Source organism: Dendroctonus ponderosae, unplaced genomic scaffold (genome assembly GCF_020466585.1).
Source record: "Dendroctonus ponderosae isolate FM_Combo_2020 unplaced genomic scaffold, Dpon_F_20191213v2 Dpon_F_20191213_1, whole genome shotgun sequence".
Classification (NCBI taxonomy): Eukaryota; Metazoa; Arthropoda; class Insecta; order Coleoptera; family Curculionidae; genus Dendroctonus; species Dendroctonus ponderosae.
Window position 1 is genome coordinate 28,400,900 of NW_026017110.1, and position 17,707 is coordinate 28,418,606.

Here is a 17,707-nt window from a genome sequence, read left to right on the forward strand (position 1 = left end):
TCTCTTTCTCATCTTTTTTGGACATTTCTCAAAAAGCTCTGCCGATGGCCCAGATTTTAACAACATTTGGAATTTGGTCTACACTTGCAAATGAAGCAATAATTCGAACAAATTTGAGGTTTCAAGACAGCAACGACCTAAAAGAACCTAATGTTTCCCAATTATGAGTTTGTATGAATTTTAAATCTGATGATGGCGCTGTTGTCTCGCCGAAGTGTTTGAAAAAAAAAGCGCAATTTGAAATAAGTTTGCTGAAGTACTGAAGACTCCTCTATTTAAAGCAATTATGGGCATTTTTTCATCTTTCGGCGTTTAGAGTTAATCATTTTTCTTCTAAACTTTGTCTACGTAAATGTCTTCAGTTCATTTTTACAAATATTGCTCCATTTTCGAGTTTTTTCAAAAAATCCCTGATGATGGCCGCAATTTGAAAAACGTTTGAATTAGTTGCGAAGAATCACCTCTATCTAAACCGATTATCGGCAGGTTTCCATTTTTGACGGATAGATTAAGTAAATTTTTTTTTGAGCCTTTGTGAATGGCTTGAACATATTTTTACAAATTTTGATCCATTTTACAATTTTTTGTAAATCTCTGATAATGACATAAATTTGGAAAACGTTTGGATAAGTACTAAGAATCTTGTCTAAGACGATTATCGGCAGGTTTCCATCTTTCGCGCATTAGAGATTATTAAGTTTTTTGAACTGTCTACGTAAATGACTCAACTCAGTTTTGAAAATAATGAATTTTTTTATTTTTTTTTAAATCCCTGATGATGGATGAAATTGGAAAGTTTTATATTAAGCACATTCCAAATTTGCCTTGGAAGGAGAAGATTATTATCTTCTCGTTCCAAGGCAAATATTGGCAGGATTTTGAAAGTTTCAGGATTCGAACAGGAAAATATTCTCCTTCCAACGCGAATATCGGGCCAGCTTTCCTTGTTCTTTCAGTTAAGTGCCAAAAAAAATTGCTTTCCAGGGCCAGAACTTAAAGAAGCTACCAATATTTGTCTCTTACAAAATACAAAAGCACATGCTTTATGTAAATATTTTTCATTATTTGGTTTGTACTTTTGAACTTTTCTGTTCGCTAGTAATAATATGGGACAAGGTCGACTTGGTCTTGACGTTTCGCCAGCACGCTTTGCGATCATCTTCAGAGATGTATGCGCTTTGAGTGGGTGCACACTGCTGAAGATGGTAGCAGGCCACTGAGGATACAACGCACTCGTGCTTGCAAAACGTCAGCGACAAATTGTTTTTTTCTAGCGACTTTTCAATGGAGTTAGAACAGCTGAAACTGCAGGAAAATCAGACATAAGAACTGTTTTAAAGTTCGAATATTTTGCCATGAAACTTCTAAATACATGCTTTTTGTAATTTAAGAAAACATTAAATTATATTTTTTTGTAAATAAAATTAATTCCTCACACTTGTTTAACGTATTTATTTTGCTTTTAGAATACATCGAATTGTTCCAATTTTAACAACGTAATGGCTAATGACTCTCCCACCCGAGAGATATCCCATTCGTTAGATGAGATTAGTGACGTGGAAAACTACTCGTAATTAAGATATTTAGTAAATTGTGTTAATGCAAATAAATAGTTGTCAGCATTTGGCCTTTACAAGTCACTTCAAAATTCTTCGCATACTTCTAGGAATGTTAACCAGTATGTGAACATTGGCGAGCAGCACAAAAAAAAATTAAATTTGAAATAATATAAAAAATCACCAGCAAGGAAACCTTCACAAACGTGAACAAACATTTAGATTGTTTCGAATCTAATTATAAAAAAGTTCATGTTTTCGTATGTGCTCAATCGCTTCTCCTCCACATTGAAACAAATAGCAATAATGAGTTCATGACCGAAATACAGCCCCCAGTCTGGTAATCCCGTAAATCAACATGTGTTTGATGTTGATTAGTTCGAAATAACGCTGGTTAAGTGCGGTTAAACCAACATTTATTGGAAATTTTGGTCGTCATTTGCACGACGGAGCGTAAATCCCGAATATATTAGCAGTAAAATTGGCAAACACATAAAGGGATATATTGCTGAATTCCCTTCTAGTGATATGAGCATTAAACGTACGCTGTTTCCGTCGTTTATGAATCGATGGGTGGAGAACGCACAGATAATCATCGTATATTATTTATACATTCAAATCTCACTTGAGAGTATTCACAAGGATTTTATATATGGGATTTAACAACAGAGGAGCGATCCGAAGTTTCAATGTTTTATGGCCATTTAAAGATTCAAACCCACTAAATCAATTGATGTAATTGTGTAAATCAATTGATGATCTTGATCTAAAACGAAATTACTGGATCAATTGCGGATTTATTAATCTGCGTAGTTTTCTTTACGTAAAAATGTAAATGGGAATTTTAATTTTTAATTCCAAAAGTTTAGCTTTGAGATTTTTTTGGTTCAATGCCTCAAGGTTGCAACGCGACAAATTTCACAGAGACAAAGAAAAATAAAACGCCACGTTAAATAAAAGCTGTTTAATTAATGAGTTAAAATTTTATAAAAGTTAATACGAGAAAAATTAGAGGGTTTCGCAGCAAGCTAGAACGCTCTGCGGTGGTATGCCGGCAAAATACCTACTCAAGACCTTTGGCTGAAATTATTCACGATAAAGCTGGCACATTAAACTAGAAAAAACGTGATTTGACGACCACAAGTTACTTAATTAATTAAAAAAACTGAGTGAATCGGAGGCGGCTGACGATCTTACTAGGAGAATTCCAGCAGGTGGAGAAATCTACAACAGATTGCACGAAATGATTTTTATTCAGGACTCGATCTTTCGACTTTTTTCGTCAAAGGCTGGTACTTGATTCCCTCCTTGGTCCCTTCCATTCAAAACTATGGTCAGCCAAAGTGGAGTAACCACCACGTTGCCAGACAAAACCATGACAAATACTTCTGATGTTTGGAAGCGAGATTCATATTTTCATTTTTCATTCAATATTTAATTATTGAAATATAAATAATATCGAAAATATTATAAACCATAACCTGACAAATTTGTTTATTAATTATACAGGGTGATTCAAAATTGGCGTCGTTCACTACTTAAGAGTACGAGAATAATATTTTGAAATTTTTTTTTCGATATTTTCTAGAAGATTAACAGTTGAAAATCGAATTTCAACTTTGTTATTAAGCATTATTTTGAAATTGTGCCATGTTTAATTGGTGGCATATTGGAATACTTAACCGTTCGAAAAGATAAATTACGATCTTTGCTTCAAATTACGAATATTTTTAATATTAAAAAAGTTCTTTTCTACAGTGTTTTGATGAAAAGTCAACGCGGCAATGATGGTTTTTGTCATTAACAGATAGGTACAGGTGGATAGCCCTTGTCAATAAAACAATAATTTATCAAACTGTGACTTGCTTTGAAGCTCCTTTCACGGATTTGCGGATATGCGATTAGTTCAGGGGAAATGCTACAGTAACAGCAGAAGCTGTAAGAACTCATGCCAACTAAGGGCGACAGACACTGGAGATTATATCCAGGCAGATAGTGGACGACAGTATATGTTCGGGTTCCAGACACAGAGGAACAAGTATTGGACATAATAGCAGCAGATCCTTCCAGGGGTACTCAGAGCACAATAACTGACACTTTCCCAAGCACGAATTAAATATCGAGGAAGGGCTCCATTCCTACCGCGTATGTAAAATACACACAGCACAAGGACACATTAAACCAATGGATTACTAAACGCCGATACAAATTGGAGCAAGAATTAATTAACCGAATACGAGAAGCTGCTCGACAAGAGTGAAATGAAAGGAATAACCGGCAAACAGGAAGCAGAAATCAACCAAAAAAAATCTCGACGCCCCTGGGACCACCTGGGAGCACCACTGATGACTACAACCCGAAAACCGAACTACTTGCCAACCACATGGTATGATCATAGACTTGAAGATATAAAAAAAGATTCCACATAATTCAGGGAATCAAGAACAGTGAACAAAACCAAAGGGGATAAAAAAATATTGCAGTATCGGTTCAGACAATTGAACAAAGACATTTTTATTTATTGAACAGCCTCCAAATAAAACGTAACAGGACAACACAAACAAACAATGAAAGGCTATTTGCAATTTCTGTAAGTGGCACAATGAGTGCACTCATTTGGTGGACTTTTACTATTTCTAGAATACTGAACAGCAGAATCAAGCTTTGAGCCAAGCTGACTAGGCACACTGAGGTACGCCCCCATCTGTAGAGTGGCAATAAACGTAAACTGAACGCAACTGACAAGAAAATGGGGAAATGGGAGAAGCAACCAAAACCTTCGACACCCTCACACTAGTCACAAAGACAAAATAAAACTATAAAAACTCGCAAAACCTGACTAAAATCCGCCACTAGCGACATCAGACTCGCAATCAGAATGGTCAGAGTACATGGGCTTGCCAAAATAATCTTGGACCCGCCAAACACCCCTACCAGTACCAGACTCATCCTCAGTTTTGGCTTCTCCTGCAGGCATGCCCCGAACGCGTATTCCACCAACAAGCATTCCCTTCTTGAGGTCAAGGACCTGAAAATGTTCATCCATGATCCATGATCAACAACAGTAGAATGCAGTAAACAAAAGTCGAACCAATTTACTTGACAAAAATCAACGTCCACAAGGGAACAAATACCGTCGTAACACGGACGCTTGAAAAAAGTCTAAAACCAAACACTCAAGTTCCACTAAAGTGACCACACGTCCCGATTTTGGTGGAGTCCCGCGTCTCGCCGATTCGTAAGAAAGTCCAGCTTTATAGAAAATATCTACATTTCTTATTTTAAATGTACTGTAAAAATATATTACCTATTATTTATTAAGCATTATGGTGAATATAAAGAAATCAAAGATACATAAACAACACATAAAATGCATGCAGAGTAAACTAAATTAGGCAATTTACCGAGGAAGATTTAATTTACGAAGGTAGAGCAATAGTCGCCACAACAATAAGTTTGTATTTAATACTCTTTTTTTAGCCTTTGAAGTAATTTTTTATTTAATTTAAGTATTTACCCACAGAATAAAATATGAGTAAGAAAGGAGAATGCAAATTTAATGAAGAGCTAAGCAGATAATTTCCATAAAAAAACATTGCATGTGCAAAGACAAAAACCGAACCAATTATTTGTAATGTTTTTTCACCATATTCGTTTTCACAATTGCAGAAAGAATTAGAAAAATGCGAATTTATATCCATATATTCTGACGCTTCCAACCACCACAAATATTTGTAATTAGTTCCCACAATTGTAAGGATTTTTGATCCAGAAACTGGAATTAAGATTAGAATATTAGATTTTGTTTGTTTGCCGGGTGAAACGTCACAAATAACTTTTGATTCAATAAGTATTATTTGAAAAAAGAACAATTTTAACAACAAAGTTATTGCCTATTGTGCAGAGAACTCGAACGCAAATTTTAGTGAAGCTGGAAGAGGCATCAATAACGTTTTCACGAAACTCAAATTTTGCGCTCTCCCTACCAGGAACAAATGCAGCAACAGAACGTGTTTCTTCTAGTATCAATAAAATATGGACAACTGAAAAAAACGCAGTTGCACCTTAAAACTTTAAAATCTGTGTTAAGTGTAAAATATAATTTAACCAATTCATATGAAATATTTCACATTTTAAATATTTATCCGAATCGATTCCAATAATTTGATTAAAAATCATGATGTTGAAATTATTATTTGTTGCAAATATTTTTATAAGACTATGACTATTAGTCGGAAAGCACGGGAGATCACTTCGCCCACTGCCTCATCGCCTTTGATAATGTCCACCGCAGTTGTGGACGAAACGTCAGGAAGAAATTCCCATAGACCACGGCTTCAAAGCCCGGAAAACATTCCTAAATGTAATATTTTTATAGTTACCAATAATTAATAATAAATCATTTTAACAAGTATATGAATGTATACAATAAAATATACCTATATAACGAAATTGTAATTCTGATTTCATCCCATTTGTCCCGCTTGGTCTCAATGAAAATGTGGTCACTATAAGTACCACCAACGCGTAATGTAAATAAATTGAAGCAGAAAAAGATCAAATTAATTCTAGGAAAATAAAATATACTTTTTCGAACTGCAAAATTCAGCAAATGAATATCGCAAATATTCCAGCGGCCGAAAAAAAACAATCTTTCAGGGTATTCGAGAATAACTGCGCGACGACAGGCAATAGCAAGAATCGAATACCAAACGCAATTAGCAGATGGTTTTTCGAATTTAAATGCCCCACGTTGGGCGACAAATTTCACAGAGACAAACAAAAATAAAAAAGCTGTTTAATGAAATTAATTTTTATAGTTAAGATAAAAAGAAAGAGTTCGGGCGGTCGTGTGCAAAGCCCGAAGGGTGGATTCGTTGAAGCGCCACTAGCTACCGCCTGTTAACCGTTTGTTTTGCAATCTACTTTAACTATCGAATTAATAGAAAAACTGAGTCAATCTGACCTAAGTATTCGCCTGCCCCAAATATCCGCGCAGCGTCTGGTCTGCCCTTTCCAATATCGCTGCCAATATTTCTCCACGTGTCTTCTGAACCCATTTTCCTCCAGACCGCCCTTGGCATCATATCCACAATTTCAGTAATTGCAATCCCCAGTTGGGAACCAGGAGGCAACTGATCATCTAACCAGGAGAATTCAAGGAAAATCTACAACAGATTGCACGAAATGACGGACTCGATGGTTTTTCTTCAGACCAACGACGGGAATCAAGTGCCAAAGGTTGGTACTTGATTCCCTTCGCTGGTTCACTCTTTATGGATCGATTATTCGTCATTTCCATTCAAAAACTGTGGTCAGCAGAGGTGGGGCAACCACCACGTTGCCAGACAAAACCATGACATAGACTGCTGATATTTGGGAGCGAGATACAAATATTTAACCATTGAAATATAAATAATATCGAAAATGTTATAAATTCTAACCTGACAAATTTGTTTGCTAAACATACAGGGTGTTCGCAAAATGAGTTAGGACATTTTTAAAGGTGATTCTATATGCTAAAGTAATGGTAGAAAGTCATGTAACAAACGTTTGAAATCTGATTATTTTCCGAGTTACAGCTAATCAAACAGTTTTTTTTATTTCTATCTTTTTTGGCACGTCAAATATTGCGAAAAGGAATATGCCATTTTAAACATTAGAAAATATTTGACAAAAAATGTGCTGTTCACACGACTCGAAAAACCTCTTCGTTCCGGAGCAAATCGACAATAAAGTTTTTATTACTTCAACTCAGTGGCCTTGTATTTAATTGGAATCGCAATAAATCAAGTCCTCTGGTTTTCAAATGTGCCAAATATGACAATTTGTAGTAATTATTGAATTACTGTCCAATTTAGACCAATTTTTGTGCTCTAAAACCACTAAATTAAAATGGATCGAGAATATTCAAATGATACATTCATTCAAATGCAGCACAAAAATTTAGTCTAAATTGAACAGTATTAAAATACTTACTATAAATTGTCAAATTTGGCACATTCTAAAACCAGACGACTTGGTTTGCTGCCATTCCAATTAAATACAAGGCCACTGTGATGAAGTATTAAAACATTTTGTTGTCGTTTTGCTCCTAGTCGAAGAGGTTTTTGGAGTCAACTTTTTGTCTAGTATTTTCTCATCTTTAAAATCGCATATTACTTTTTGCGACATTTGGGGTGTCAAAAAAGATATGCGAAAAATTAACTAAAATGATATTATTAATACAAAACTTTGTACCAATTTTCAATTTGATCCGCGATAAAAGGTTCAGAACAGGTAAATAATAAAAAAGAAATAAAAATCAGTTTCATGAGCTGTAACTCCGAAAATATTCAGATTTCGCATTTTTGCTACATGACCTACTATCATTATTTTAGCATGTAGAATAAGCCTTAAAAATGCCCTAACTCATTTTACGAACACCCTGTATATCATAGAGAAATGTCGGTTGGATACAAAATATTTACTACATTTATTGATCGTATAAATCGATTTTTGACCGTCACGACGGGGGCTCAAATATGTATTGTTTTTTTTTTCAGCAAGTTTTGTTATTATATGCAAGTTTTAACAAAACCGTCGCTCTTCAATAATCATACCCTTATTTGGTCTACAGCTCAATGCATTCTTTACGGGCGAATAACTGGCCTAAGTCAACTTACTTAAAAATACTACTTTTAAAAAAATCCCCAGTTCTTCCTAGATTTAAAAAAAATACATAAATAAAAATATTTAATAAAAAATGGTCAGTGGAACGAAAAAGTTTATTGAAAACGGTATATTACGAAATTTAAAAAATGGACGTCATAATTTTGCTTCAATTTGTATTCTTCTTAATTATTCTTTTAAATTCAAGTTTTAGTTTGAATAGGTATCTGACAAAGTTTATATAAAGATGGGGCAGTTGTAAATTACACTCACTGCAGGTGTATTGATTTTTGCATCACAGTCAAGCCTTGTGTGTCCTCTCTACTTGTTAGCCTTATGTAGTGGAATATATCAATAATTTCTTCCTAAAATAATTTTTTTTGCAGATAAACGAAAATTTTTAAAAATCCCTATATAATTATAACAAATTCCCATGCAAAAAATCCCTAGAACTAGGGAAACATTTTGAAGGTTATAATGCAGACGGACAGATATTTAAATTAGACCGAAATAGGTTTAAACTTTAACTCCTTCTTAGGAGGACTTCTTGTAAATTTGGGAGCGTTTGAATATGAAACAAATAAGAAATTAACTTGAAAAGGTGCGAAGTCCCGACGGCAAAGACTCTGATGAAGACGAATGGAAATTAAAATTAGTAAGCTCAATGAGAAAAAAGAATCCGTAACTGAGCGCCTCTAATTATCCACGAACTTATCCCTTTTCCTTTGCCGTGGAAGAAGCCTTCGAAAGCGAAATGGGCGAGCATCTTTACCAGCGCTACTCAACGAATTATTTCCCCAAAGGCCGAGAAGGAAAACATTTTTACCTGCTCTTCGCAAAATTGGGGAAATTAATTAATTACGTGGATACCTCGCAAAGATCCCTAAATGTGCTACTAATAATCCTCCCCCTCGTCTTTCGGAAGGCCGGAAGGGAAAACGAAACGGAATAGGTTAAAGGGCAACGTCGTTTCACGCTTCGAGGGGCGTTCGCTCCACTTCGGTTTCTCTTATGGAGTGTTGGAGCGATTGTGTTTTTGGGGAAAACATGCACGTTTGGGGTCGCTATTTGATCGCTTTTACTGAGCGAGTTTTTCTTTTCGATTTAGCTAATTGGAATTATCGATTTGGGGGGCTTTCACTTCCAGCTCTGTTTTGCGTTGATGATGATGGTTTTGTTCAATTGTGTCTCTTTAGGCAGTGTGTGGACAGCATGCGTTTAATGAAAAAAAACACAATTGATATTATTATTATTGCCTTTCCACATAGAGTGAAGGTGTTGAAAGCTTCAGATAATGCGGGATTTTATTTTTATTGGCGCCTCTGTTCGTCTCATTGTGTTCCGAGCAATTTCCTCTGACACGCCGGCCGTTTTATATTCCCGGGGGAATTTGTCCACGTCGGTAAATAAAACCCTCCCGCAACCGAAACACGTAGTTTGCGAGCGAAACGTCTGAATCTTTCGCAAATAAAAAAGGCGTCAGCATGGAGGTTTCGTCAAAATTGCATAGAGGTTTAGAGGTTTTGTTGGATCACTATCGAGTGATTGCACAAGAAGTCGTTGATTAAAGACGTGAAGTTCACTGAGTTGGGCTAACTCTCTTCCTTTTGAAGTGGCCCCCAATTGGAAAATTATCGAGTGAGTTTCGATTGATTTCGTGTTTCTGTTCTTTATGGGCGATGAAAAATTCAAAACATGCCCCAGAGAAGGCGCCAGTTGCGCAAGTCGTAAATACCCTGCTAAATATACGACATACCTTCCATTCCAATACTGTCTCTTGGATGTAAATTATTATATTTTCCTGCTGCATTATCAATATTCGTTTGCGTGTAGAAGAGACACCGGTGAGACCTTTGTCTAGGCCACTATTCTATATATTCCTAAGCGTTTTCAGTGATGGATGGCCATTAGCAATGTAATCTAATTTTTGCTTTGTTAAGCAGGAATTAATAACAAACACTCTGTTATCGGGAAATTGAACTTTATCAATAATACCGCAAAGCACAAATAAGCCAATATTAATATATTGGAGCCCATTATCTGCGCAAGCCGAAAGGGCCATTCGGCCTGACGTTAATCCCTTATTGGAATTTAAGCCCTTTCAAAATTCCTGCCGCAAAATTCCCCCGCTAAATTAGGATGAATCGACCCCATTCAGGATATCCTGCGAAAGTAATCAAGTCACGTTTGACAAATGGCGGTAGTCTTAAATTCAAATTACCAGTTACAGGGATAAAAGAGGCTTTTTCAGTCGGTTTCTTTTTGGACTTTGGCTTCTTAATTCGCGTCGATTATAATTATGATTTTCGCCGTTTGTTTTCGAGATTCTACTACTGGTCGTGTTCATTTGACTCGATCGTTTGGGGTTTCCGAGAAAATCGCAATAGGTTGATTCCCAAAACCTCAAAATTTTCCTCAAGTGAGAAACGATGGAAAAGTTCTAGATGCGCGATCGATTGAAGGATTTTATACAGATGAAAAACAGTGGTATTCACTTTTCCTGTGGCCAATTAAGGAGATATTGGGCGGCTTTCTGACATCAGGCAGCTTTTTTGCCTGCTGACGATAGACGAAAGTTGATGAAAAGCAATCCCCGGGGATTATTAAATGGAATTCAAGGATTATCGAAAAATAAAATATTTTGTTTTAATTTATGTTGTAGAAACATCGGAAGGAGTTATGAACATTTGAAAAATTCATCTTAAATTACCTTTATTTTATGGCATTTTTTTCACAATCTTTGTCACAAGAAAGTTTGAAAATTTCCCTAAAGGCAAACTTTTTAACTGCAGTTTAGTTATTCTCCAAACCAGATGACCCCTTGTTTTAAAAGATCGTTTTCTTCAAAGGCATATTTAAGAAAAACCCAATAACATTGGTGCAAATGGGAAAATCTTCTTCAGTTTTTCGAAAAATCGCATTACTATATCTCCGGTCTAATCCCCAGATAGTTCTTTACTACTATGGGAATTTTCAGGTTGCTACCTATTTCCGGGGGGTTCTCAGAGCCGTTTGAAAGTTTCGCTTGCGTTGTCTCATATGGGCGAATTTTGAAATGTGCACATTGATTGATGTCTCCCATAAAAACGAAAATTATTCGCAAGCTCAGAGCCGTATATCGGTATTTATTAGCCTCTGTTTGGGGCCAAAAGCACCAAAATCGGTTAAAATTTGACAAATCCAGGAGGAATTTTGTTAACTCGACTCTTAGTTAACATTACATGGACTATGGATTTTCAGCCCAATGTGCACTCGCTAAAATCCTCTTCATTAAGTTGTTCAACAATTCAATACCCGGCTTTGTCCTCAATAATCCAATAATCCAGTTCTGTTTCTTCAATAGTTTCATTTCTATAAACCAATTAATTACTTTCCTGTATCGAAGTCATTCACCGAATGGATGATACTTAAAGAAAACAATGTAGTCTTTTCGAGGGGCCGTTTTTCGGGCAACAAACAGCGCTAATTTAAATGACCCCACCCTCGCACAAAAATTAATTTACTAAGAAGTTACGGTAATTATTCCCGAGGAAACGGTGCCGCTTGCACGGAGATCATCCATCTTATTACCAATTTAGTTCCCCTTCGAAGTTATGCGGGAGAAAGTTGCCTCTGAATAAATTAGAAAGAATGGGCACAATGGCAGCTCTATTCGGTTCAAGTTGATTGAAATTTTATACAACGTTTCGTCTGCGTCTGCTGCCAGCATTATCAAGGAAGCAAAACTTATCGATTTGTCTGTAATTAACCTCTAATGATAGCGTGCATGAATCAGCGAGTGGTTTGAACCAACACCGCGTAGTAATTTGTTTGACATGTTGAATTTCGATTTTCCCGCACAGACAAACGAAATAATGTTGAAATAATGTAACATGGAGCACAACTAAATTCTGGCCGGAGGCCGCGGCCATGATCAAACACGATCATTAACGAAATACATGCCATTAACCGAACCTAATGAGTCCAGTAACAAAATAAAGTGTGCATACCTTTATCGTGTCATTATAGATGGTGTTGATAATGTAGACGTGGAAAATTGAGTTGTTTATGTGCTCGAAACGTACAATTTCGTTGATGTACCAGATTAGAGATAAGCGCTCGTAGAGACTGACGGTTAATAACAAATTACGATGGAAATGAGTGAAATTGCACGTTATGACAGGACTTGAATGTATGGAAATTGATGGTGGTGATGATGATGATGATGGTATTCAATGACGTGTGTTTCTTTGCAGAGAAATTCGATATCGCCGGCCGAGCGCGAAAAGTACAGGCCCAGAACGCCCCAGGAACCCACCGAATTGAAAAAGCTGAAGAAGGAGGAAAAGGATCTCGGTCACGTAAGTACTTAACTTCATTTCTTTCAAAAGTAAAAAAACGTATTTTCCGAAGTAAATTCGGTTGTAGCTTTAGTGTTTAGTGTGTAGGGTGTCGGGTAAAAGAACTTCTCCAGAAAAGTCCAGATGTAGTTACATCGCCTTTAGCAAGTCTTAGATGCAAATTTTTGCTGCGTTCAGAAACTCAAAAATAAATTTCAAAATCGGTATTTAATTGGATTCTCGCCCAGCTGAAAAGTGTGGACGATTTCAAGGAACGAACTTTCCCCGACAATTCCTGCGGTAGTTTCAGGGTTTTTGGGAACTTCCGACATCGGAAAACTGCGTTCGCAAGCTCAAAATCTTCCCTTTTTTAATGTATTTATTGTAAACAGTGTGCAGGGTTTCGAAAACCGACTCCAGGAAAAAACAGGTGCTTCATCTCGTTTACGAACTTTTAGCATATGAAAATGGCGTTCGAAAGACTGAACTCTCCACTTTCAGTGGTTTAATTGGCTCGTTCCGAAGTGAAAAGTGTGGAAGGGTTATATAAAGTGTATAAGGTGGATATAAAGTGTGGAAGGTGAATATAAAGTGTGGACGGTGGACATAAACTTTTAGCTTTTCACAACTTCCGACATCTTAACGCTGAATTGAAAAGTTTCAAATCTTTGTTTGTTTCAGTTAAAAAAATTATAAAATCGGTGATTAGTTGGACCCGCTCCACATTAAACTGTGTCTAGGGTTTCAAAAAAACGCAATTTATCGAAAAAATCTGCCAGTACTTTCAGCGTCGTTACGAACTTCCGGTATCTGAAGACTATATTTGGAAGGCGAAAAAAGGTGTTTAATTGGGCTTGATTTAGGGTAGAGATTGCGCAAGGTTTCAAAACATGAACGTTTCCAAAAAGGATACGTTTGTAAAAATTTGGGGTAAAAGTGTAAAAGAGTTCATGAAACGAACTATTCCGAAAAAATCCGGTAATATGTAGTTTAAATTTAGTTCGAAATCTCCGGCATCTGAAAAGGGTATTCAAATGTCCTAAATATTCGTGAAAACTTGACTTTCGTGGGGCTTGTTTTGGGGTAAAGAGTGTAAGACGTTTACGAACGTTCCCGGAAAAACTTCCCTGCAGATTCATCGTCTTTAGGAGGAACCTCCAACATTTGGAAGCTGCATTCGAAATCTGCTTCCCAATCGGCCCCAATTCGTTTCGTTTTGAGGTAAAAATTGTGGAAAGTTTCATATAACAGAAAAGTGTGTCTTGAGGAATTTCCGGCATCTAAAAAGGGCATTCAAACGTCCTAAATGTTTGCTTTCTTGGGATTTTTGAAATTTCAAAATCTGCTTTTAATTGGACTTGTTTTGGGTGAACAGTGTGGAAGGTTTGAAAAACAAAATTTTCCGAAAAATCCGGCTATAGTTTGGGCATCTAAAAAGGGCATTTCGAAGTCCTAAATATCAAATTTTTTCAGTTTTTTTTTAATTGAAAATCGGCGGTTATTCGGGATGTTTTAGAGTAAAGCGTGTGGGAGGTTTTATAAGCGAACTTCGGACGAAATCCGGATGTAGTTTCATCGTCTTTAGTAAAGTCCGGCATTCAAAAGCTCGAAATCTTCGTTTTTCTCATTTTTTTTTTGAAGTTTCAGTATCCGTATTTAATTGGACTCGTCCTCGCCCTAGAATTTCCTGTATTTTAAATGTACGTTCGGAATTTATTTCATAATCGGTGTTTAATCAGGTTGTTTTGGGGTAGAGAGTGTGGAAGGTTTGAAACAACGAGCTTTCCAGGAAAAATTCGCTGGTATTTTGAGCGTCTTTAGGAAATGTCGGTATTTGAAACCTGCGGTCGAAAGCTCGATTTCCTCGGCATTTTCGAACTTTAGAACTTTCCAAATCGGGCCCTAATTGGCTTCGTTTTGGGGTAAAAAGGTTTCATAAAACGAACTTTTCCGAAAATATCCGGCTGTGGTTTCAGCGTCTTTAAGAATTCCTGCGTCGAAGCCGAGCTGTCGAATGTCCTTAACCCTCTCTTTTTTCAGTTTTTTGATTATTTGAATTTAAAAATCGACGTGCTTGCTTTGGAATAAACAGAGGGAAAGGTTGGAGAAAACGAAATTTCCCGGAAAAATCCGTCTGCAGTTTTAGCATCTTTAGGCAACTTTCAGCATCTCGCTTTCAGCTTTCTTTAATTGGGCTCGAGCGAATTTGAAGAGTGTGGAAGATCTCAAAAAAACTTTCTTCCCCAGAAAACCCCACTTTCCCAGAAAATCTCGGTTGTTTCCATGTCTGTAGGAACTTCAAAATCTTCACTTTTTTCAATGTTTCTTTTTTTTTTTAATTTGCAACGTCGATATTTAAATGGGCTCGTTTTGTGGTGAATACTGTGGAGGCTTACAATAAACGAACTTGCTCGAAAAAATCGTACAGTTTCTGTGGCTTTGGAGGTATGTGAAGCATGGGTTCTAAACCTCACAATCTTCACTTTCCTCAGTTTTCAACATTTCAACGTTGAACGGGCTCGTTTTGTGGTTAAGACTGTGGTGGATTTCTGCTATATTTTCAACGTCTTCAAGAACTTTCTTCGTTTTTTCTTCCTGACTGTGAAAGACTGCCAAACAAACAAGTTTACCTAAATTTTGACTATTTCTGCGTCTGTACGAACTCAGTATTTTAAAGCTGCATTTAAATAGTCCAAATATTCACTTTTTGAAGTTTAAAATCTGGATTGTCGCTTGCATTGGCAAAATCCTCTGATTCTTCGAACTCCTACACAAAAAAGCATCTCTTCAATCTTCAAGTTGCTTCTATGCATTTCTTCGTGATTCTTCTCATTAGTCTTCATCACTATTCCATTTCCTAATCAGTTTTCTTCACCGCTCTGTCCACCAAATACCGAGCAAATTTACTGAATTAATGAAGACTCCGTTTCGGGCGTTTTCGTCAATCCTTCACATTCCTTTACATTCTAACCGAGTTGTTTGTGACAAAAACCCGTTGTTCCGTCCATGGTCTTGCACTTCCAATTCCCAGACGAATTAAACGCTCGCTTAAACGACTGTTTCGGTTCGGTTTTCAAACTTCTTCTTCTTCCTTTTTCCAGACGAACGCACACGTCAATTATTAATAAGTTGCGCCGCTGGCCCGAGAAAGGCCGTTTTTTCGCTTCTTTAGTATGCGGTTTCTCGTTGAATGGCTCTTGGTCGCGGTCTTAAGCGATTTGTTGCGATCTTATTACCAACTTATGAAGCAATTGGTTGTTTTAAATTTTCCCAGTCACAACTGGGAATTATTATCGCCGGGAACTTTACGGGTTTTCTCGGATTATTCACCTGTTGATAATGAAACACTTGAGAACATGCGGGTCTTTCTAGAGAAGCTAAATGTGAAAGTTTTCTGAGCATTTTCTACGGTTAGTCATTGTTGGAAAAGAAGCCAAATATGCATGTCAGTTCCCAAATAAACCCGTCTAGTTTACCAGAACTGAGTTTTATCCGGCTACTCAATCAAACGCCTTTACTCACTCCCGCAATACTCCCACACAGAACTAATTGCTCTTGTGTAGTTAAATTAGTAATGCGACACGTTCAGCTAGAGAACACCAACATGCACTGAAATAAAACATTTATGGTCAATGGCGTTTCATTGTTAAGGTCCCGGTAAGGGGTCCCTCGCCCGGTTATGGTACCTTTATATCTCGTCAGTTGCATGTACCTGCCATGTCGCGCTCTTTTACATGTGCATTGAGATATATTACACGGCTGGTAAACGGGCTTTTCATTTTTTGTTGCCTCGGTAATTTACATATGGTACCTTGGTATTTGTAACGCACCATCGAGCTTGTAATGGTCAGTGGCGGCCATCATTTCTACCAGCCGTTCCATGATTTTCATCTAGCTGTTCCAAAAACGTTTATTGCGTGGAACTCGTGTAGATTCTCAGTTTGGGCGGGTATTTTACATTCCTTTCTGTGTAGATTTGCTGCTTTTGACTTTGCTTTTTCTGGTTTTAACGTCTCTCGCAACAAGGATCAAACTAAAACTGCCCTTGAGCACAAACGGAGAGTCGAAGAGGGAAGAACAAAAAAACATACTTATGGAGGCATTATATGCAACAATAAGAACTCGGTACTAAAGTGGACTGAAAAGAAAAATAGAGAAAAATTAAAAACAAGTTAAATGATGTAAGTACGAGCTGAGAGAAATAAACGCTAACATCAACGCCCCAGTCGACGCTTTTCGCATCTGAAATACAAACAGATCTAACAAAAAACCAAGAAAGGACACCATGGTTGCGCCAAGAAACTGAAAATAAATGCAAAGAAACGAAGAAAGCCCGTACAAGCCGGACAGGAATCATACGGACTTTTTCCCGATTTATTGGCCAATAAAGCGTGGAATCGACGGTACGATGTATTGCGGATTGTGAGAAATTTCCGGTAATTTTTCGGGTTATTTGTTGTTTCCTAAAAGACGATGTTGGCAGCGATTCTCGTCGAAAAGGGACAAAGAATTAAGGGTGGACGATTTTCCGCAAAAGTAAAATTTCTTGAAATGCTTCAAACACCTTGAAAATGTATATTTGGCCAGCTCCTTAGGTCGAAAGCAGTCAAAAAACTCGTTCGAAAATTTGTTTTTTCTGCCGAAAATTCCATGAGGGTGGAGTTCAATGTGATCAAAAAAAATTTAATTTTTCAAAATGCTCCAAACACCTTTGAAATCCATAATTGGGAAGCTTTCTTCGGTTGAAAGCAGTCAAAAATCTCGCACGTGAAATTTTTTTTTTTCCGAAAATTCCATGAAGGTGGAATCGCTGTGTTACAAAAAAATTTTAAAATTCTCCAAATACCTTTAAAATCCATAAATGAGAAGCTCTCTTAGGTCAAAAGCAGTCAAAAAACTCGCACGTAAAATTTTTCGTTTTTACCGAAAATTCCGTGAGGGTGGAGATCGATGTTTCCGAAAAAATTCAAATCTTTCTTAGGAAAGTAGTGCCCGAAAAACACAGTAAAATTGCATAATTTAGAAGCTCTTTAGGTTGAAATCGGTCAAAACTCGCATGTACATTTTTGCTTTTTTTACCGAAAATTTCATGTGTGGAGTCGCTGTGTTCAAAAAAAAAATTCTCAAAATGCTCCAAAACACCTTTAAAACTAGTAAGCTCTCATAGGCCGAAAGCAGTCA

At 36.8% G+C, this 17,707-nt stretch overlaps 1 protein-coding gene across 2 annotated transcripts in view; it reads left to right on the forward strand.

The window, feature by feature from the left end:
* LOC109541610 (transducin-like enhancer protein 4) overlaps positions 1–17,707 on the forward strand; it is a 143,158-nt gene that overhangs the window by 115,934 nt on the left and 9,517 nt on the right. For both annotated transcript variants that reach the window (XM_048661019.1, XM_048661020.1), the window contains exon 8: positions 12,443–12,547. In XM_048661019.1, the coding sequence (XP_048516976.1) occupies positions 12,443–12,547 (105 nt within the window). The remainder of the gene's footprint in view (positions 1–12,442; positions 12,548–17,707) is intronic.